This window comes from Aulonocara sp. 'chitande type north' Nkhata Bay, linkage group LG11 (genome assembly GCF_057382095.1).
Source record: "Aulonocara sp. 'chitande type north' Nkhata Bay isolate Kocher_YH1m ecotype deep benthic linkage group LG11, A_spYH_male_GT1.1, whole genome shotgun sequence".
Classification (NCBI taxonomy): domain Eukaryota; kingdom Metazoa; phylum Chordata; class Actinopteri; order Cichliformes; family Cichlidae; genus Aulonocara; species Aulonocara sp. 'chitande type north' Nkhata Bay.
Window position 1 is genome coordinate 23,742,055 of NC_141354.1, and position 23,634 is coordinate 23,765,688.

General features: G+C 38.1%; 2 protein-coding genes across 2 annotated transcripts in view; one reads left to right on the forward strand and one right to left on the reverse strand.

Annotated features, from left to right (window-relative positions):
- The window catches only part of cadm4 (cell adhesion molecule 4), a 186,421-nt gene that overhangs the window by 44,838 nt on the left and 117,949 nt on the right, over positions 1–23,634 (forward strand). The gene's annotated exons all lie outside the window — the stretch shown is intronic.
- Positions 15,415–23,617, reverse strand: LOC147318985 (uncharacterized). The gene is made up of 3 exons (XM_086311221.1): positions 19,093–23,617; positions 18,419–18,499; positions 15,415–17,798 (listed from the first exon to the last, which is right to left on the reverse strand). Exons 1-3 carry the CDS (start codon positions 19,546–19,548, stop codon positions 15,654–15,656), a joined length of 2,682 nt encoding a protein of 893 aa, XP_086167347.1. The 5' UTR covers positions 19,549–23,617; the 3' UTR covers positions 15,415–15,653.

The window sequence follows — 23,634 nt, forward strand, 5'->3', positions numbered from 1 at the left end:
TATTGTGTAATTGCACCTATGAGCAACCCTTCATAGATTAAGCATGATCCATTTTTCCATGATTAATATAAAACTATAAAATTATTGTTTTTATTTACATGAAAGTGTTGGAGCGAACCACTGCAACTCTGTTCATAGTGCTTAACAAACAATATATTGAATTATTGTTTTAAATAGGTGGAAAATGACCCAGAGCGGTGTAAACCATTTAAAAGAAATTACATACTCAGTTGTGGCTGGAATTCATTTTTCTTGCTTATTTTATTATGTTTCTGCCATGTCATTGATTCAAAATGATGTATTCACTGATTATTTAAAGGATGATTTGAGGTTAATTGTAAATCTAGGCTAAATAATAATGAGCAGTAGACTTGCTGTGGACACTGGAATAATAAAATCCCAATTGTCTGTATGTTTTTACACAGAAAGTGTGAAAACACATCATGACACCTGACAGTGCTGTTTATTTGCAGTGCTGTATGCATGCTTGCTCAGTGTGTGTGTGTGTGTGTGTAAGTGTGCTCCATGTGGAGTGAATGAAAGAGGGAAATTTGGGTTTCTATATCAGACTGTCTACTTGTATCAGTGCCAGAGGTGATGTCTTTCGTGTGAGATTTCTTGTGGACATGTGTTTATTTATATTGCTCTACATTTGTATCAAAGTGTCAAACAGGATTAATGTCACTAAGTTTGCAAATGTCTGGGGTGACTAAGTTAGGTCTTGAGTGTCAGAGATATGCTTTATCAAATGTCTGCTTGGATTAATGCCTTTATAGTATATTTTATAGTGCGTACGTAAGGCAACAATGTTATATTAAGCCTTATGGCTTTTTTCATGAAGTTAAGTCATTCACTTGTTGCATGTATGCACACTGTAGAGTAGGACATGAGGCTTCTTTAGCAGGCTCAGAGCCATGCGTCTCCCTGCTGTTCATAAGACTGTCTCTCCGTCTGGCTGTGTGTCTCCCTGCTTGGCTAATAGGCTTTATGCTTGCTTGGATCACACTATCTGTGGGTGCTTGAAAGCCTGAGAATGCTTTAAATTGTCTAAGTGAAAATGTCCTCAATACAGTTAAGAGACTCCATTTTCCCTATGGAGTTCCTTAATGCAGAAAGAGTAAAAGAGAAAAAGACCAGTAGTGCAGTCAACATCTTTATAATTGTAACGGCATTACTAAAGCTGATTGCACTTAATGTTCCCTAACAATTCCCTGGTGCCCTTTTGTTTATATTGCTAATGTGCATTTCCAAATTATAATTTAGCTGTGCTATAAGAAAATAGGCAGTTTTTTGTTATCTTTGATTGGAATAATGTAAAAAAGAGTGGCATTAAATACATTCGCAGATAGATGGGAAGGAACAAATTCATGCAACCTTGATTGCATGTCTCCGTTTCCCTCTCTGTATATGTTTGGTCTGAGGGGATGAATAGATGGATGGACAGATGAAAAGATAGCCTCTTCCGGTCTTTGTGGCCGTCTGCATGTCCAAATAGTTTTCAGGGCTTGCTGGCAGGCTGTCTGTCTGGCATTTGCCCAGAAACATTACTTCTCAGTCCCAGTTTCCTATGTGAATGTTTAATAAGAGCAGCCTGCATGCTAATAGGGCTGCTGTAATTACGTCTCCCTCTCCTTTCTTCCCATTTCTCAGACCACAGCCGCCCAATCCCAGTGGTATTGCCAATGTTATTTTTAGATGGCAGTAGTGATAACTCTGTCACGTCACAAACATTTCCCACACGGTAGCTTTCAGAGTCAACCCTAACCTTCACTTGTTCTCGCGTTTGGTCACCTTTTTCTTTTTGGTGTTCTCCCCCACTCTTTTTCCATATCACCAGCTCATTCCTCTTCTCTGCCCACTCTTTTCTAATCCCCTCTTTCCCTCTTTCATCTCCTCTGTGGAAAATGGGATATCAGCAAACATTCTGCCTTGCTCTCATTTCTCTTTTGCTTCCTTCACCACCCCCCTTCCCACATCTATCCTCCGCTGTACCCCTTGGCCACCCACATGTGCTTTCTCTTTCTTACCTTTCTCCTCTATTCATTCCTCACACCTTTCTTGTTGCTCTGCAGCCCTCCATCCCATGTCCTCTGTAATAGCCTTAAGTTTTAGTGACTGCACGAATGTGTCAGCCTGAGCGATGGCCTTTTCCTTTCTCCCTCCATCTTTCTGCGTCCCTTTGATTTCACCCTATCTCTTATTTATCTTTCTTTTATTATTTCTTCCTTGTAATTCTTTGCCTCAGAGGGTGAACCTCAATATCCTATTGGATTTATTTTTTTTTAGTATGACATTCATGGCGTCAAAGGCTTTTATCACAGCACCACATCTACTCCTACCTCTTGCTTGCATCCAGTCTCTCCTCTGTATGCAGACCCTCTCAAAACTTCACCACACATATTGCATTGACAAAGGGGTAAAGCCAAGCACCTGTAATACCTCTAATTCAGATACTAAAGAACCAACTTTTCTTTTGGCTCTCAACTCACCTTTAATTTTTTTCTGCACCCCTTCTCTTACTCTTCATCCATGGCCTCCACTTTTAAATCCCTGTCTGTGTCTGTTATCTCCTCTTGCGCTCTCTACTTTCTCTCAGCATGTGCTCAGATTCCATTTGGATTCCTGTCAAAATGAAGATATCCGTGTGTAATTCAAAAGTGGAATAATAGAAAAATGAAAAGCAAGCAGGCTGAATGAGTGAAAGAGGGAAAAAAAAGGCTTGTTGGAAACTTGAGTAGGGCAAACTGTCTTGTTCGTGTTCGCTGCCATTCTTTTACTCTTTCTTTCTCAGTTACCTCTATTCTCTCTGTCTCTCTCCCTCTCTCTCTCACGTTATCCAGGCCTCCAGAGGGATCCACTTTAGAGCTGCATGAAAATCAATCACTCCCAGTGTCCCGTCCACCGCCCTTTCATCTTGTCGTGATGTGTGTGTGTTTTGGGGGTGGTGTGGGGGGTTCTTTCAACCTTCTTTTGTGCTTCCCTTGTTCTTTTTGGGAGGCTCAATCCCATCCATTTAAAAAACAAATCACTTGGTATTTGCTTAAGGTGGAGGGGGCTGATAAAACAAAGCAAACCCAGTTTGGCCTCTCTGTGCGCCCCTCTGAACACTTGGCTCCATGATCTGCATAGTGATTGGCTCGTAAGACGGTGGGACTCTAATTCATGTTGTTTTAAGGTGTGTCCTTTTTAATTCTTAGAGTGGCTGCCTGGTCTGTAGGACCGGTAATCCAATAGGTTGCCCTGTTTAAAGGACTAAATTAACCCCCGTCTTACCCCCAGTCTTCTTCTGTCTTCCTTGGTCTGTCTTATTCCCTCAAGCAGTGCTGGAAAGGGAGGGAGAAGAGACAGAGAGGGGGACAGACACTCCATTTCAAACAAAGTTATTGTGTTGCAGAAGGGTTTGAGCACAAGTGTGAATGTGTATGTGTTCCAGTGCTGCTATCCTTGTGTGAACCAGTCTGAGCTCGAAACCTTGGAAGCAAGGACGTCTCTGGCAAGTGAAAATGGTTTCATACAAAGTGAATTTTCAGCTCTCCACTTCAATACAGGGACGCTTTGTGATGAAGTACTGAAAATGTAAAAGTTACGTTTAAAAAAAAAGAGTGTTCTGTGAATAATGAATCGATACAATTAGATATTATAAAGTGTTTTTTCTACACTCAGGTGAACCCTGTGATATTTCTTGTTTTTTTTCCACCCATGTACGGCGCGATTGGCGGAGCATTCGTGCAATGCCTGAAACTCATCGACTGGAAGCAACTGAGCTACAGTGTCAAAACATGGCCAAGAGGAGCACCGATCCACTGATCAATAGATGGCTCTACCTTCTGAATTTTTTAAATGTCATTTTTCAATGACGTGAACATCATATGAAATCCAATTCTCCTCCACCATAAAGGGTTTGAGGCAGAAATTTTACAGATGGACATTTCACAACATAAACCCAGTAAACCCGAGGATGTCTGCCACCAGGAGAAGAGAGAAAATATGTCTTTCTAATTTTGGTGAGTTGCTCTGTCAGAGGGCAACTCTACAGAGTTACTAATCAGAGCCTGTTAACAAGTCTTGAGAAGTAGTACTGCGTGTGCAAAGAGAAGCTGATGGCGATTGAGGCTGAATGCTGCAAAGAAATATCAAAAAACCTTGCATTGCAGTGCCAGAAACCAGTCATCTTTCCAGATTTCTATAGCCCGCTCTTACCTTTTGCTCAAGATTAGTGGCTCAGCAGGCTCACTGGTTATTTTGCTTTGTGAGTAATATCGATACCAAGATTTGACAAAGAATACAGAAAATACTAACTTTAGTTTTACAATGAAATTTTATGTAAGAGGTCGTTATTAGCTCAACAAAGTTGCATTAAGTGCTTAGTATGTGTCTAGCATGGCTTTAGCTGAAGCCAAGTGATGCTAAAAATGGTTATGAATGAGTTGTGGGTGAGGGAACAATCAGCGGACAGGCTGTCGTATATTTAAAAATAAGATGACAAGATGTTTTTGTGCACCACTCCAACACTAAAATGCACTCATAGAAATACATACAGGAACACAAAGGTTTTTTTTTCTTTTTGGATATGAAAGCAGAGGCAAAATAAAATACTCTATACGCTCCCATAAATGCCTGAAGCGATGGAAGATTTATTTGTAAGACGCAGTGCCAAACCCCCTGGAGCTTTCATCGTATTAAAATTGTTGTATTCACCAGTCACACACACACACACACACACACACACACACACACACACACACACACACACACACACACACACACAAGGACACACTCCGTTTTGCATTCCATAAAAGAATCCGATTTTTCCCTGATTTTCACAACACTTTCTTTCTTTCTTCTTCCTTACTTTGCGGGCAGGTAGAGCAGGTCATCCACTCCCCAGCAAAGTCTGCGATGGTATCCCACTGATGATGAAAACTGATGAACGTAGATTAGAGATGAAATGAATCTGATGTCATAAAAGTGAGCGTAAATAGGTGATTATGGTTTATACTGTTAACCAAATATATAAAAACAGTTCATTTAGTAGAATTACCACAACTGTAATCATCCTCATGTCCTCTTCCTACCCTTCCTGATGTCGCCATCTTTTTTTCTTCTTTTCGTCGTCTGTTCCCAGTAGTCATATCTAAAGTGTCCGCTGGGGATAGAGCGCTTTCATTAAAGTCATTATGCAATCGCCCATGCTCCCCCTTTTTCCGAATCATTTTATTTTTCCTTTCCAGTGGCTTCTCCCTCCTTCCTTCTCTCTATACTCTTCCTCACTACTGTCTGTCACATGCTGTAAGAAATACAGGAGATTAATATATTTTTGCTCCTTCTCTGTTATTGCCATGGTGTATCTGGTTGATCTCACTAGCATCTATCACTCACTCTCTGTCTACCTTCACTTTTTATTTCACTGATACTTCTGTCTCTCTCTCTTTTGCTCCTCTCCTCACATTATAATCTCTCTATTTTCTCTGTTATCTACCTTTTCCTGCTGACACACAGCTTGCCTTCATAACATGGGATGCTACATGTAAATCCTTTACTATTCTCCACAGATTAATCTGCAACGCAGCATTCCCACCTCTGTTTTCTATCTGTTTTCCATACTTCCTTTGATCTCACTATGAATTCCCTCTTTCTCGGGCTGTCTGTCTTCTCATTTTTACCCCTTATACCTGTTACTTTGATTTTTTTTTTTTTGCCGCTCATCGTCATGTTCTGCTTTACTCTGTCCCTCATCTGTGCATCCCCCTCCCTTTCAACTAACTTTGTTTCTTGTCATCTTTGAATCCCCTTTTTCCCTCCCCTGGTTTCTTTTCCTGTTTAAATTCCTCACTATCCACTCTGTCATTCTTCTAGTTTCTTCAGGCTTCTTCTACGCTTTCCCTTCATCTTCCTGTTAACCACCCACTCTCCCAAAAATCCATAAAAAGGCCTCTGAGTTTATCAGAACTAGTTTTTGCTTCTTTTTTTTATTTTCTCATTCTTGCCTGACTTCTACCCTAACCCTTTCCCCATTATAACTGTATGTATACTGTGTGTGTATATATAAAAAATATATCATTGTGCCCTAAGGCTTGTCCCAAATCTAAATGGGGCCCGTGGGGAGCACACCTCCCAGCAGTCTAATATATTCAGGACCCAACATGAATATTTCAAACAGTGCCTTGTTTCTGTTTATTTAATGACACAGCTAATTCAAATGCCTCCAATGATTAAAAATTCATTTTATTTGTTAGATGCTTGCCTTTTATTTATTCCTGCCACTGCGTACATAAACAGCCAGAATGAGAGTGTGTGTGTGCGTATGTGCATATGTTTGTGAGGCTATTTGTGGGGAGTGCAGACACATGGAGACAAGTGGAGGCTTGCTTTGTGCTTCTTGCAATCCCCTTTTGAGTGGGTAACATGTGTTGCGCAGAGTGAAAGAGCACATGTGCATGTACTTGTACTCGTGCGTCTATGTGTGAGTGTTTGCATGGCCTAATTTTCACATTGTTTAGATTTTTCCATCTTTCCTCCAGAGGCCTCACTATCACAGCAGAACAACTTCCTTCATCACAGAGAAAAAACACAGAAACCGAACCGCTCTAATGCATTCAGACCTCTTTGTTCCATCTTCCCTTGCCTTCTCATTTATTCGAATGATTGGTGCTGTTCCATCTTTTCAACCAGCTGTTTCTATATCGCCTATCCTTCCCTGTTGTCCCATGTTGCCTTTCATTTCTCCTGGTAGAACAAGTGCCTCTTTATTCCTCTTATTGATGTTCATATGCTTGTCCCAGTCATCGACAGTCATAACACTGATCCTTTGCGCTAAAGGTGCTGATGCTGATTAGTTGTGAAAACTGTCAAAGCTTTATGTTTATGGTCTATATTTTTTGTGAACAGCATGTATGTACCAAGGTGCACATGCATGTTCACCCCACAAATTCCAAGTGACAACTGATCCATCAACGCATGTCGTCCTTTAAGTCTTCTGTTCTTTATCTCTCTTTTCTGAGTCTCCATGCGTACCTTCTCTCTGATCCTCCTCTTTGTGTCGTTTACACTCTCCATCTCCTCTCCTCTTCTCCCCTCTATTCTCTTTCCCTTTGTACCTCTTCTACATGTCGGGAAAGAAATCTCTTTCATTTGATTTTTATTTCCCCCTTCCTTCCTCATCTAATCTCGTCACAAGGCGCTGGCAAGTGAGGAAAAGAAAAGGCGCGTGTGAAAAATGGGGTCTTTATTCATGTTGTTCCACCCTTTCTTCTTCGTATATGCCGCCTCTTTTGCCGGAAGGGTGAGTTTGTCGCACATATCTGAGAAAAAAAGAGTCGGGGAAAAAAGCTCAGTGGAGGAGTGAGAGATGGTACAGAACAGCAGGGAACAAAAACAGGAGAGAGAGAGTCAGGAAGGGATTTTTTTTTTGAAGGGTTGTCAGGCCATGTCGAGTGAGAGAAAAGAAGGGACATGAAGAGAGAGGAAGAATGCGGAGGTGTCAGATCTGTTTATCTCCCTAAAGAAAGTGACAGTCGTTTACCAGCTAACAATCCATTCTTGCTACTGCACTTCTCTGAGTCCTTTTGTGTGTTATTCTGTCTTTCACCCTATTTTTCTCCCTCTCTCTCCCCTAGAGCGTGCTTTCAGAAGCGGCCTTGCCAATTTACTGTAACTCTCCATCATCTTTTTTCCCTTTTCCTCATTTTCCTTTTTCATCTCCCTGCATTTCCTTTCTCAATCAAATATACATGGGCTTTTGCAGGACCCCCTGTCTTTCTCTCTTTTCTCTCTCTTTCAAACATTCTCTGATGTTTTCTTCCACCACTGTCACAGCATTTTATCTTGACATTTCAAAACCAAGGCGCTTTCTCTCTCCAGGAAAAATGTCTCAATTGTACACATGATGTTGGGCTCATTCATGTGCTCGACTGTGTGTGTGTGTGTGTTTGTTACCCTGCCTTTATTGAAGAATGTGTGTAGGCCATCTATTTCATGAAGTATTCTGGTGCCCTGAGGCGTCGCTCAGACGCACACCATTCATATCGTCTGCGCTCTGTTGTCAACTTTTAACAACAGTCATTCTGTTGTCGCGTGAATGTCTCCATTTCTATATTTGTGTGTGTTTACATGAATTTGGGATTGTTCATACGTGGGCAAGGATTAATAATTGATTACGCTGAAAGTGCAGCCACTATCGTCACTAGTGGCGATAGTGGCATGTGTGTGTGGGGGGCATTGCATGTGTGTGTGTGTGTGTTGTTGTTTGTGTGTGTATGTGTGTGTATGTTTGCTCCCTCAAAGAGTAATTATCACTGGAAGGTTGCTGCCCTATTGGCAAATGCCAAATGTTTTGTTCTGCTCTGCTCCAGGTTAATTGGCTGATTGAAGTACAAGACTCCCACTAATGCTTTCTTGTGCTGTAATCTGTGTGAGAGAATGTACGTTTTTATCCGTGTGACGGTGCCTCCCCCTGTGTTTATTAGAAAAGAACAAGTTTTTATGCTTAAACCAAGACAAGCAGTGCAGGAGGCGATGATAAGGATAAATCCTGTTATTGTCATAGTTTCTGCTGGTTATGTTGACATTATTCTCAACAAAATTACCATCTGAGATCCGGGTCTATGCAAAAATTAGGTGTGGTGCTGCAAATAACTAAAGTGGTGTAATGTTATGGTTTAATAAAGAATTAGTGAACTCTAATGCAGCATGGAAAACAAAACACAAAGAGAATCTGGAGACGTGGACTAGATGGTGTGTCAGGTCAGAGTGAGACGCTGGAATTGGTGAGTGGGCTGGTAGGCAAAAAAAAGCAGGCAGGCAGGGTCTCACAAAGTCTAGCTGGCACACGAAGGAGGTCTGAAGCACAGAGAGAGGAAAATGTGGTAAACAGAGGCAGGTCAAAAATACAAGAGCTAGAGAAAATGCTCGGGGAGCCTGGTTTGTCTACCACAATAGTTGATGGACAATCTGGCAAAGAATGGGCGTAAAAGCTACGGTGTTTATATACTGTAGGTTGGTGTTGTAGTTGATGTGAAACAAGTGTGCCAGCTGAGGAGTAAACCATGTCCGAGAGAGAAAAAAGGACTGGGAAATAGCTCTGTAACAAGCAGCAACCTTAAAGACAGAAAAAATGAAGCCAAAATGGAAATGCCCAAAACTCAGTTTTATTTAGTAGCTCGAAAAGTGATTCAGTCCACAGAGACCTCATCTTAAAATACACACGTTTGAAGCAGAAATATACTATTTTGACAGCCTAGTACAAAACATGGCTGTGGTCTCTAAAGCTAATGTACCTCTTTCTGACAGCTGAATGGGTGATGAAATTTTATATAACTCATTCGTTTAAATTGTATTCGAGATTTAAGTTATGCACAGTTGGGCGCTTTGAGCTACAGGTTGGTGCAAATTTATCTTGTTCTAAGTTGCACAAAAATGGATCCTAAGGATGGTAGAAATGTAGTTTTAAGCCTGCTGTTTGGTAGCCAATATTAGCACATCTTACAATTAGACTGGTGCCTTATGAAGCTAGGCAGTCAGTACAAGTGTTACTTGATGCTTACATAAGAGCTCTCGCCTGAAGTATAGTCACTTCATATTTAAAAAAAACCTACAAAAGGCAGCAGAAAACTGATCTCTTTAGCAAATCCTGTACACAAACCAATGCCTGGCGTGAGATTATATTTAATATCTGGATCTTTTTTTTTTGTTCGCGAGAACTTAAAATATTTATTTCCTGAGCTTTTCAAACCAAGATACTACCAGACACCATAATAAACATATAAAATAAGGAGCAAGTTTTTGTGTTTTGTAAAAACATGATCCAAGACTTACTGAAAGCTGACAAACAGCAGACAGACTTTTAACACAATTACTCTGAGGGCCATTTGTTAAAGAGTACCTAAGCTGACCCGAGCGCTGGATTCTCTGTGGGCGATGTTATTCTGAAGCTGAAATGTCGCTTATGCTTGAAAAGAATGCATGAAAAGCTCTGGACATGTGTGCACATGAACATTGTGCGGATGTCTACGCTTTGTGTTGAGAAAGAAAGAAATTTTGATAAAGTGTAGCCTGTCAAGTTTGTGTGTGTGTGTGTGTGTGTGTGTAGTTCAGAGTGCTGGTTAAATGAGAGGGGTAATGCTATAGCTTTGTGAGAGCAACACGGGGCCTAACTCAGCATTAGTCTGATCGACTGATCTCCATTTGTTCCACTCTTGTAGAGAGAGGCAGGGAGAGAGAGAGCAAGGGAGAGAAAAAAGGGGTACGGAGAGATAGAGGAAGCGGGATGGATTACATAACCATTTGGGGGAGAAAAAGAGGAAAAATAATAATCTGTAACAAGTGAGCCAGCTAAATTTGAATGATGTATTAGGTCATTGTGACAAAAATCCTCATCCACTCAAAAATCCCGCTTACACACAGTGAAGCACAAATTCTTCTTCTTCATAAATTTATAACCTAGACCAAAAGTCAGGGATGCAAAATGACTTGTGTATATTACCTTATGTGGAACACAGAGAACCATTCGAAAAAGAAAGTCAGATTGTCCATTTTTTTTTAGCTTTTTCTTTCTTCAAAAAACGTAATCTTTTGTGGATCCAGGGCCAAAACAAAGAAAATGTGCATTTATAAATTTGGTCTAGTGAGCGGTTACTCTAAAAGAGGGAGGCAAGTAATTTTAAAGGAGAGAAAATGATAGTAAAGATAGATAGGGGAGAAGAGGACTCTAGAGCCTTCTCCCTTTTCTTTCCCCCAACATTGCAGTCCTTTGATCTGAGCTCATGCCAAATTTAGAGATGTGGTTTAGCCCTAACCTTTCGTCATCTCTCTCACTTTTCTCTCTCTCGTACATAGAAACACTCGTTGAAAAGGCTCTCTCTCTCTCTCTCTCTCTCCTACCCTGTGTTTCTCTCTCTCTTTAACACACACAGCACAAATCCATGCATTCACATGGCTTCATGCTGTTATAATTTGGATTCCGCGTGAGTGGGTGCATAACGATGACAGCTAGAGGACGGCATGAAAGAACTGCCACCCAGTCCTCGAACTGAGACAAGCTCATATACCCAAACCCAGCCTATCTGCTTAACCAGCACCGGATCACATTATAACCAAGTCCCAAAAGCCTAACACTGATGCCTCGGGCCTTTTTTTCTCCTTCTTCAGATGTAATTATCATTAACACTAGAAATCACTGCTGCTCCAACGCTGCTACTTTGAAAAAAATATTCATTTATTTTTCTTTTCGACATTCACAAAGCTCAGGGACTGTAATCTGTTTTCTGGAATGGAGAAGTTATGCATAGTCAAAAACCAAGAATGCATGAAAGGTGGTAATTAGAAATGGAAAAAAAAGTTCTGATGTTATCATCAAACCAAGGTTATCTCAGTAAGGAAAAAAAAAAACAACGGAAAACTGAAAAACCTAAAGTTAAAAACAAACTAAAATATTAAAAAAAATTAATATATGTAGAATTTTTTGGTCCATGACAAAAGCCTCTTAAAACGAAGGAAAGGAAAAAATGTTAGGAGGTTAAAAACACGTATTGCACTCATAATTTCTTTCACTGACCTTGTCAGCAGGCTAAAGCATAAATCCTAATTGTGTTGATGGCTGTCTTATGACTGAGGTATTCATATTTCATTTAGATTAAATACACTTACATATGAAATAAATGTATACATTTTTCATTTTATTTCATTACAGTTCACATACAAAACACACACACTTGATTCCAGTCTGGGTTGAACCTAAAGAGAAGCAGTGAAAACATTTAAAAATATGTAGTTTTGGAAACATTTATCCTGTGAAGTAATTGTATTTATCATTACTAAAAATCTCACATGATGTCACACCATTTGTTTGATAGCAGGACTTTTTTATTGATTTCATACCCCAGTCCCACATGCATTTTTTTAGAGCTGTTCTAAAACACTGACATTTGTTGAGTTATTGGTCTTTGCGATAAATCTTTCAAAGAAATCTAAACCATTTTTTTGATATGTACACAGAATATAGATTCAGAAGCTTTGCTACATAAAGATTAAATAAAATGAAATATGCTGGAAGCTATATAAATTCAATTAAGTGAAATAAAAAATAGAAAAGCTGTAGTATTTGAAAATTAAATTATATCCATATATTTCCCTCTACTTATCCAATTATGGTTCACAGGGAGTGGCTGGATCCCATCCCAGGCAGGGTGCACCCAGGACAGGTTACTAGCCTGTCACAGGGGCTAACACTGGGAGGCAGGCGACCATTCACACTCACACTTACAATTTGACTAATTTACATAACATGCCTGTTTTTGAATTGTGGGAGAAATATAGAGTGAAACACACACACACACACACACACACACACACACACACACACACACACACACACGAGTCCCAAATGGGTGTTGGCTCTGAACCCAGGACCTTCCTGCTGTGAGGTGACCAGTGCTAACCACTGCAGCACCCCTAGATGAAAATCCTATTCTATAACGCTGTCTGTGTTGTACACACCTGGTCACATTTACTCTGGTTTGGGCCAGCGCAAAACCCTCTTTTGGCATTAAAAAATGATTTGCTGGGGAGGTGAAGTGATAAGTTTGGGAATGAAATGCTTAGACATTTATTTTTGGTGTGTGTATTGCATATTTGGAGGAGTATTTGCAGGCATTTCCTTTGTAGAGTGCTGAATTTGGGGAGGAAGGTATTTAAATATACTCATACAGTGTGATTTACTAAAGTTTGCAGAAGGAAATTTGCTTCAAATCCTGTCATTATTTAACACAGGAAAAAAAAAAGCATCTCTTGTTTTGCACTTTACCTGCCTGTGATAATAGCAGCTAGGAGGAGAACACTGTGTGAAGTAGAAAAGAGAGAGTTTTCTCCATTTGTGTTAATCTATTTGGAAGGCCAGAAGGCCATTGCAAGGTATCAGTTGGTCAGTCAGGTTATTCTTAATTTTATGGAGAAAATCAAAGATCATCTTGAAACCTCAACTAGACGAAATCACAAAATAAGCCACAACCAGACAAGCTTTTCTATCTGCTGTGGTTTGTGTAGTGCACATTTTTGTCCCTGGCCCTCAGGTTGCTGATGTCAAGAGCACATATAATATTTCCAAACTGCCAAGAGGCTCTTCAAAACGTGAAGCAGTTTCAGCCACAGAAGATTTCCCAAATGTCCTATGAGCAATTAGGAAACTCATGTTTAGTTGATTTGCCCATTTGAAGCCAAGCATGTGTTCTGCATGAGAAGGCAAACACACACTGCATAAATATCCGGGTAGTGTGTAACCCCACCACACTTATTGCCAGTGTCGTGGCTAAACACCCATGATCCATCGATGATTCATTTACTGTCTGTAATAGCTGCCTTTTTCAAAAAAGTAAAGAATAAAGATTAAGTTTATATTTTCACGATTTGTTTTCTTACAGCTGGTAAACTTTAATGCATCGATAACCGCCTCACTGTCTCTATTTTAGAAGTGACCATGCCAGCCCCTTCTAAGGTTTGATAGTCACATCATTCCAGAGGTCACTCCTCCGAGGTCACCATCAGAGGAGTGCTATGATAGGCTGACATCAGTCCTCAAACTGAAATTAAGTCCATAATCAATGTATTCAGTCTGTTTCCCTGTTCTAAATCGAACCGGATGGGCACGCCTCCACAGCCTCAATAAGGCCTGCCACATTGCACTGTGCAATGGGATGCCTGTTATGATGGTGGAAGAGCCCAATGATGGATTTAGCCCTTGAACCACTTCTGATCTCATGCAGGCTGTAGATGGATAAAAGACATGGGAACTGAATATTAATGATGATTATTATTTCTTTTTTTGGTAAAATTTTCATATTGCTGTTTCTGTCGAGCATACAGAAAGCTACATGTGATCTTTAACTTAATGACATTCAGTTTTCAGATAATGTTGAATGCTTCAGTTCCATGGACAGCGAAGTTATATTTCCCACAGAGATGTCAGTGGGGTAAATTAGCCTCTGTTTTCTGCCAAACTGCTTCCGGGAAGTTAGGCAAGTTAGCGTGGGAGAAAAAAAAGTCCTTGCAGTGGTAATGAAATGAACACGGGTGAGTCGGGTTACTGCCTGATGTGAAGCTTTCTGCAAGAAAGAATCAACTGAAACTTTTTTTTACTAACCAAATATAGCAGATTAATGATTTATAAAAGGAGGCGACGCAGAAATCAGAGTGTTTTTGGTGTGCAGTTGCACATGCTGGTGTCATTTAGACAAATGAAACCCAAGTATCAGCTTAGAAACAATCAATCCAAATTGTGCACAAGATTATGAAAATACAACCTTCGAAAATAAAAAAATAAAACGTTGCCAGATTCTGATATCAGCCCAAGCTCACACACTAGGCTTGTCAGTGCTGCTGTGATTGTAACAGTTTGCATATTGTGTTCTTCAAGTCACTGCAAGTCTATGTCACAGACAAGTAGTTGCTGGGATGAGAGAGTGTGTTCCAGTCTTGAACCACGAAAAACAACAAGACCCAGTTAATCACTGGCATAAACTCTGGTTCTGAGAATAGACAGCTGTTGAGGTTGTTAAAACAATAATCTGAGTCTTTAACGGCTTAACAGGTGCATTGTTGTGTACTTCAATTTATGCTGCACTTCCCATTACGCACAACATTATCATTTACCTTGTGCAGAACTCTCCTGAAACGCTGGCGTCATTGAGCTTTGCACTGAAAGGCTGCTGCGTCAAAAGGATATTTGCTCAGCAGGGTCCCGACGCATCTTCTCCAAGGCTTTATTAAATGAAACATTTTCTTTTGGACATGTCATCAAATTATGTCATCGTTTCCATCTGTTCAACACGAATCTCCCCACCCCACGCATTAATTTTTCTCACAATGTTGCTCCAGATTCATATAGATTGAACATTCATTTTACTGTATTTGTTACATGTCTCCTCATCACTTATTGGAAAGTTGCTTTTCTCCCTTGCCCGTCCTTAGTCTACACTCCACTGCATAAAACATATGCTGCACTGTAATATGTTTGTCACAGTACAAGTAACAATCTGTGCCTATGTGTTAGATGATTGGCCTCATAATCATCATGTCTGGTTCTTTACGACAGAGCTCTGATTTGTGCTGCGCTTGTTAGATTGTGCTTGTCATTACTGAAACGAGCAGGTGGGGTCGGCGTTCACAAATTGTACCTGCAAAACTTTACACTAACTTTGTAAATCTTGTTTTGGTTAGAGATGAGGTTTAACAAGACGTCGTTCAAATAGCTGTTTCATATTACCCTTTTATCAGTTAGGCAAAATGAAAGAAACAATCTTGCTGGTGAAAATAGTAAAAAACTCACAAAGAGTTCAAATACACCATCAGGAAAACTTGTGCACTGCAAATTCCTTGTAGCTTGACAAGATTTATTGTCTTAATTTTAGCCAGATTATCTTGTCCATCTTGTTTTGAACATTACAAGCTAGTTTCCAGTCTCATGTGTTAGATGATTAGACTTGTTTCAAGTATATATTACTTTTTTTCCTTATTTAGTCTGTATATCTAAAAATGAACCATTTTACATTTATTTCAAGCAAAAATAGCTTTTAGATAGAGTGTAAAACAAAAATTATCTCAAAATAAGAAACATTCACCTTTTTCCTTGAAATAAGAAAGTCACTCATTGGAAGGTATTTATTTCAGGTTTTTAAAGAAAGGACATCTTCAAGGTTATATTTTGTCATAACATAGACACTGTTTCTGAAATTGACTGGGTAATATGACGTAAAATCAAGTAGGTCTTCAACATCAGTCAGTTCAGTTGCTTGGGCAAGGTTGGGAATTGCAATTTCATAGGCAAGAAAGTCTTTGTTGAAACCCAAGGTTTCATACACCTGGTATTCAAAACAATAAAGTACACTATTAACAATAAAAATGTTTTTTACAAGTCCAAAGATAGGGTTTAAACCATTTGCTGAAATGAGTATAAGAGACCTGTCACAGATGTATTTGTTTCCATGTAAAATAAGCCACTTTACTCTAACGGCATGATGTATAGCATCTTCAATCCCCAAAAAATCTACAACCTTTGATTGCAAATGGTCCATATTAGCAACCTCTGATACAGGACCTAGTTCTTTCTCATTTACAAATATCGGATGCTCAGTTCCTGCTTCACTTTGGCAACACTCCAGCAGCTGATTGTGGTTTACAAGAGACTTGCACACATTCTTAAAGTTTAATTTGGATGACCATTGTTTAAAAAAACTGTGTTTAGACTCGAATCTCATGCACATATGACGTATTACAGGTCCCAGGGCAATAATTTGAGAGGGAAGATGCAGCATGTAATGTTGCTTTGGTATTACATTTTTTTCTGGGAATAGTTGCCTGAATTGTTTAAGATGATCTTCTATCATTTTTTTTAGTTTGGACACAGTTTGTAAAGACACAACTGGGGCAAAAAGTATTTTAACAATTTCAATTAAATCCAAAATAAACTGGATAAAGGGATTTTTCTCTACAACACTGTACAATAAGAATGGCAAAATCTTGATCAATATAAGCATTTGTCCAGAGGATTGTTTGAGTCTGTTGTCACTTGAAGCTAAAGTAGCAATACTAATTGGTGAAGGCTTGTCACGTATGTCCACTGATGAAAAAGGAAAGTTCTGCATGGCAGAATTAAACAAGTCCAAATCCAAATTTCCAGATAAAACAAGGTATTTCAACACACACTTAATTTCCATTGGTGCCACTCCTTCAAGAATTACATGCATAATATCCTGTGGCATCTGCTCTATGAGATTAAAACCTGGGAAATCAACTAATTTGCTTTGTCTATTTATGCCAAAAGTCGTTTTGAGCGAGGATTTCAAAAATTCGGTAGTTGCCCTTTCTATTTCAATGCACTGCCTAATGTGTCCGTCCAATGTCCGTCTGGTGAAACTATGTTCATTGAAATTTTCTTGCATTTCATCAAAAGTACACTCACAATGACGACATTTGCTATACGCAAAACCAACTCCTTCCTTAAATCCTGCAAGCTCATGCTGGGCAAGAGTGTCTCCACACACAGCAACAACTGCTCCGTTTAAATAAAATTCCCCATTGACAGTGTTAATCATAACACCATCGTACAGTAACTTCAAGTCCTCATTGATTCTCCGCAGTATTATATCTACCCCACACTCATCTATGTCCCTAGACTTTGCGATTGCGAGAAGTCTGATGGAAGCCAACTTTGATCTAAACTTAGGGTCTATGTTGCCTAAGGTGTAATAAAACATTAGTAGTTTATTTACACTCGCACGTGACCCTAGGGGGTTACACATTTCTATCTCATCAGAATAGAGTATCAGTTGTAAAGCAGAGTTCTTCTTTGAAAACAGTGGGTGGGTTTTGAAAATAATTCCATCATTAATGTCATACAAAAAACTGGCGTTGGGGCAACTCTGAGGTCCAGCACTGAGCATGTCAAATAGTCTTGAATTGGATAAAAGCTGTTTCAAACTTTCAATCAAAGGAATGTAGTAGAAAGACTTGTTTTTGATTGCAAGAACTCTCGATTCTCCCTTTTTAACTCTACAGGCATAATTGGAAATGATGATCTCCTCAGGTGTGACAGGGTTGAAATGCATCTGTGTTACACGGTCCTGTAGGTTTGAAGCTGCACATATGGGAAAGGGATCCTGAAAGTTGTCCAGTGTTGAAAGAACTTCTTGTTGTAAAGGTCCATTGCTGTCAGGTTGCCTTTCAAGGATGGTCTTTATTTTTCCACTCAAGGACATCAGAAGAGCTGTTTGATACTGTTGGACACCAAGGACAATGTTGTTGACACTCCTCTGATGGGGGAAAAAAAAACACATCAGAGACATGAAAGCGTAAATAGAAAATATAACAGAAGCAAAATGCAACTCTATTTCTTTAGCTCAAATTAATGAGCCACTGAATGTTGTAATTTACCAGTGGAGCAGTAGAAGAAGAAATCAGCCAATAATTGGCATTGTTTTGCATGACATGCCACATGCATGACTCACGTGGCACAAACACATTGCACCGAGCAAGATGGAGGAGCATGAAAGGTTACAACAGAAAAAGTGAACAAATGATTGCCTCATTTATTTTTTTTATGTAATTCTACTTCATTTGTCTTTTATGCCTAAAAGTGAACACATTTTACACTGTTAAGCCTATTTTAAACTGTTGAGTGTGCCCAGAGTTACATACATTGCAGTGAACTGCACAACTCTTGTGCTTAACTTCTTCGTAATGTACATTTGTTCTTAATAACTTATATAGGTGAAAGTAATAGCTGAATAAAACCAGCGATGAAAAACAATCAATTAATTGCAAAGATAGTGGACAGATTATGAAAAAAAAATCATTAGTTGCAGCCTTACATTGAACCAGACTTATTAACAAGTTAACAATGACACCCCCATAATATCAGATGAAGCAGTACCTGTGATAGGTGGCATTGCTCCCGCACACCAATAGCAAATGCAGCTGCACATCTGGCAAGATCAACAGTTTCTCTTTTACCCTACAGGACAAAAAGAAAAACAATTGTGTAAGAAAAATGACTCACTCAGAATGTGTTTCAAATTCCACCAGATGCAAAACAAAACAAAGAAATATTCCAAACTGTTGTACATTTTTGCTATTAAAAGATTCATACTACAATGGATAGCTAATGAAGCTGCAAATGTTATGAACAATTTAAGAGTTATTTAATGAAACTTAACCAATCTTTATGGAATCTACTCTGAAGTTAACTGAAAGAAAAATTTGAAAGCTGCTTGGTTCATGGAGCATCTAACAACAACCAAGGCAGGTACACAACACTGGTAAATAAGTTTATTTATTATGTTTAAGTATGGTAACTAAGCCTACATTGTTGTGCAAGCCTGAATTTCAGCGGATTCATGCATTTGAAATTCAGCACTGGCCTTCATACCTATTAAAATATTCTAATCAAGTAGTTTATCTTAGAAAACACATAACTTTAAAACTATAATTTTCACTTGAACTGAGTACATTTCTGAATTGGGGTAACTGTGCTTGGTTAAGGTTAAACAACACACATACATTTAAAAATTCGCGCGCGTACACACAGAAACACATAAAGTACATTACCTGATTCTGACGAGGTGTTTGAAGCTCAGCCGCGTCTTGCTCCATCACGTTCTGACTTTCCTGTCGCTCCTCCTCCAACACCTCCGATGTTACTGGGGGGTCTAGTGGTGGTGGCTCTACTTCAGTGCCATTGCCATTGCTAACAGTTTGTCTGGGTTCGGCAGTATAGTCGGCAAAAATGGCTGTACCAAAATTTTCGCCTCCTAATACATTTGCATCGGATGAAGCTGTCAGCCATCCTGTAGGCGGGTTCCCAGTGGAGATGTATTGTGGATGTGTGCGTCTGAGATGGTGGTAAAACGAGTTGAAAACACGGTAATCCTCGGCGCATCCATCGACTCCACAAATGACACGGAAATCTGGACTGCGACTGTGTGCAGTATTAATGTGACTTAAGAGAGACTTCAATGTTAACGCCACAAAGACGAAGCAAATCACACACCTCCAACAGGCCATTGTATTAGACTAAAGTCAAGCAAAAAATATGTTGCAGTGTGGAGCTGTTGCCGCGCTAGTTTGGGAAATACCAAGTTCATGGGGGGAGGGGGGTATTACAAACTGGAGCTGTAAAAACAAAAAATGGTCACAAATAAGGTAAAATGAAATAACACCTATAAGAGTTTATTTTAAATCAATGAAGAAGAAATTTACCTATCATACTGACTGTGTTTTATGAACGTACAAACCACTAAATTGTATATAGAAGCAAAAATTGAGATGTGCACCCCCTTCGTGTTCCATGTTAGTTGCTACCCAACTCCGTTTGAATTTGGAGTCACAGGAATCTTCTGCACCTGAGCATTGAAAGAAAAACTGTAAGAGAAAACTTCGTCAAGAAAGAGAGGTAAGCAATTTTAATTTTTCGAATGTAAGTAGTGTGTAGTCTAATCACTGTTTTAAAGTCAAGCGGACAGAATAATAAATTTAATTTGAGCGCGGGAAGGAGTAATGTAGCACGCTAACGGATGCTAGCGTTAGCTTAGCAGCCCTCGCATGTGGTTCAGAGAACATTATTTAGTGAAGTATCTACTGTAATGTTGTGAGAATTCCTAGCTATGCTATTTATAAGGGGCAGTATTAGCCGTTTGTATTAACTTAAGTTTTTTTTTTTTTTTTCTTTTTTTTTTTTTTTCTTTTATTAGTAATATAAACATACAAACAAAATGCACCATATATTACAGATTCAGAGAATAAACATTTCTTACATATTAGCAACTTTCATATATAGTGAAAATAAAATATAAAGATGGGGTCACATAAATTAATAGATTATTAACTCACTAAATCAAAATCTTCTACAAAGGAAACAAAAAAAGCAGCCTTTTTCTTTTTAACTAAAGTCAAAGATTTAACCAACAGGTTTAGGTCGTTTTTCCAGTGAGCCAGTGTTGGTTTAATCTTAAAAAAGCGACATTTATGTATAAAATACTTACACAAGATTAATAACACATTAACACCATAATTAGCTTTCTTTTCTTTCAAAAACACTCCAAACATTATCATATTTAAGGTAAATGGGGTAATTTGAATCCCACTGGAATAAAGCCAGGTATGAAAATCCAACCAAAATATTTGTATAAAATTGCACAAAAAGAATAGATGGTCCAAATCCTCCTCTTCTGTTTCACAAAATACACAATTACCCGTTTCTATTTTGAATCTATCACTAAGGAGTCTATTTGTCGGGTAAATTTTATTCAAGATTTTAAATTGGACTTCTTTCCCTTTAGGAGGGATAGGGAAGGTGATATAATCAGTTCTTATTTTTTCAATTTCTTCCCTTTGGAAATCTTTTAATATGTAATTACGTCTAAGTAAATTTGGAGAATAAAGACTCCTTAATGAAGATCTAAGAAACTTATTGTTGCATTTAACATCACAAAATCGAATACCATCTATATATAATTGCCTTAACTTGGGGGAGATGTCAGAATATATTATATCATTTACAACTATGTTTTTAAGTGACAATGGAATGGATTTTATAACCCGATTAAATTTACTTTTAGAACATTGGATATTAAACTTTTGGCAAAAATCTTGATGTCCTAGAACATGTCCTTCCTCATCTACAAAATGGGCAATTGCCCAAACACCTTTTGATAACCAATCTTGAATAAAAATAGATTTTCTGTTCATCAGTATATATCTATTGTTCCAAATTGGGCTATTATGTGGAGTGAAATTATGTTTAAATAACATTTTCCAATAAAGAAGGACCTGTTTATGGAATTCAGAGAGTTTAGCAGGTAGCTTAGTAATTTCAAAGTCACACTTTAGGAGAAAGTCGATACCCCCTAGTGTGTTAAAGACCTTACTTGGTATAAAAAACCAAATGGAGTGTGGATTATTTAGGAAGGATTTTAACCATTTAAGTTTCAAAACACCATTCATTATGTCAAAATCAATTGCGTTTCCACCGCCTTCAATGTATGGTTTAACCAAATCATCTTTAGATATATAATGGCACTTATTCCTCCAAATAAAATTAAAATTCAAGCTATTAATTGTTTTAATAACTTTATTCGATATTGATAGAGAGTAAGCTGGATATATAAATCTAGATAAACTATCCATTTTGGTTAATAATATTCTTCCAAAAATTGTGATGTCTCTTTGTAACCACTTATTTAGGATTGTCTTACATTTGTCAACATTATCTAAAATATTTACTTTTTCTAAGACTTTGTGATCTTTTGAAATTGTGATGCCCAAATATTTTACCTCCCTCTTCACCTTTATATCGTACAGTAATTGTGAATTACACTCCTTTAATGCCAATAATTCACATTTATTTAAATTTAACTTTAAGCCTGAAGCTTTTGAGAATGTAGTGATTATTTGTTTTACCAGGGGAATCTGATGTTCATTTTTTAAGAAAAGAGTAGTGTCATCCGCAAGTTGACTAATTATTAAAGAATTGTCCATAATCTCAATTCCGGCAACGCTGCTGTTTTTAATTAGAATTGCGAGCATCTCCACAACCATTATGAACAACAACGGAGAGCTTCCACACCCTTGCCTAATTCCTCTTTTGACGCTAAATCTTTTACCAGTGCCATAGCCTAATGACACAGAGCTATTTATATCATTATACAGTATATCTATTATCTTCCTAAATTTATCCCCAAATCCAAATCGAGTTAGTGTTTCTAAAATAAAAGGATGTTCTACTGAATCGAAAGCTTTATAAAAGTCCAAGAAAAGAATAAAACTGTCATCACTAATCAGATCATTGTAGTCCAGTAAGTCTAAAACCAATCTGATATTATTATGAATGTTCCTGTCTTTCAAAAACCCTGATTGTGTCTCACTAATTATACTTGAAACCCCTTGTTTGAGCCTTGTTGCAACTGAGCTAGAGAAAATTTTATAATCTGTATTTAATAAAGTTATGGGCCTTAAGTTATCCAATTGTCGTTTATCTTTGTTTGGTTTAGGAATTAATGTAATTAATCCTTGTTTCATGCTAGACATCAATTCTCCCTTTTCAATACTGGCCAGTATAGCTTTGAATAAAATTTCCCGTAAATCTTCCCAAAAAAATTGGAAGAAATTAACTGTAAGCCCATCTGGACCAGGGGATTTATTAAGTGCCATTTTCTTAACAGATGCATCTAACTCTTCAATTCTGAAGTCAGATTCACATAATTCCTTAAATGATTCATCAATTTTAGGGATCAGATTATCTATTTGATCAAAAAAGACATCACAATCTGCTTGGGAGAACTGTGAGGAGTATAAATTGGAATAGAATGTATAAGTTTCATTCTCCAAAATTTTAGGGTCGTCACATTCAATGCCATCAATTAACAGAGAAGATATAAAATTTCTTTTCTGTCTGCTCTTTTCTAAATTAAAAAAATATGAAGAATTTCTTTCCCCCTCCTCAATCCACTTGGCCCGTGAACGCACAAAAGCTCCTTCTGCTTTATTTAGGTAGAGCTGATCTAATTTAGTTTGCAACTCCATAAGTTTACTCCTTTCTTGGGTATTTAGATCATCTTTACTACAGCAATAAGTAATTTCTTGGAATAATTTACATTCATATTCTCTTTGCTTTTGACTTATGTTTTTACTGAATTGAATACTAAATTCTCTAATTTTGAATTTAATGAATTCCCATTTATTGATATATCCTACAATTAGATGATCAGCCATAATATCTTTTATAATTTTTTTGACTATGTTGCAGTAGTCTTCATTTTGTAAAAGTTTGGCATTGAACTTCCAATAAGTTCTTTTATTTGATTGTCTAATTTCCGATTCTAAGCACAGTTCAATAAAGCAATGATCAGATAGAGGTGCATTTGACATTGCAACTTTTACAGTGTGGCTAAGAATGATGTCACTTCCTAGCCAATAGTCTATTCTAGATTTACAAGCTCCATTTGGTTTAAACCAGGAAAAGCTCTTAATTTCTGGATTTCTTACTCTCCAAATATCTGTCAAGTTGTTATTAATCAAAAATTCTATAATTAGGTTATTTTTTTGTGGTCTACCTGTCCTTGAGGGCCATCTATCAGTCCATCCATCAGGAGT

Coding starts and splice junctions, on each gene's coding strand:
- LOC147318985 (XM_086311221.1), bottom strand. CDS start 19,548: ATGGCCTGTTGGAGGTGTGTGATTTGCTTCGTCTTTGTGGCGTTAACA. Junction 18,500..19,092: donor AAACACCTCGTCAGAATCAG/GTAATGTACTTT, acceptor TTTGTCCTGTAG/GGTAAAAGAGAAACTGTTGA. Junction 17,799..18,418: donor AGCAATGCCACCTATCACAG/GTACTGCTTCAT, acceptor TTCCCCCATCAG/AGGAGTGTCAACAACATTGT.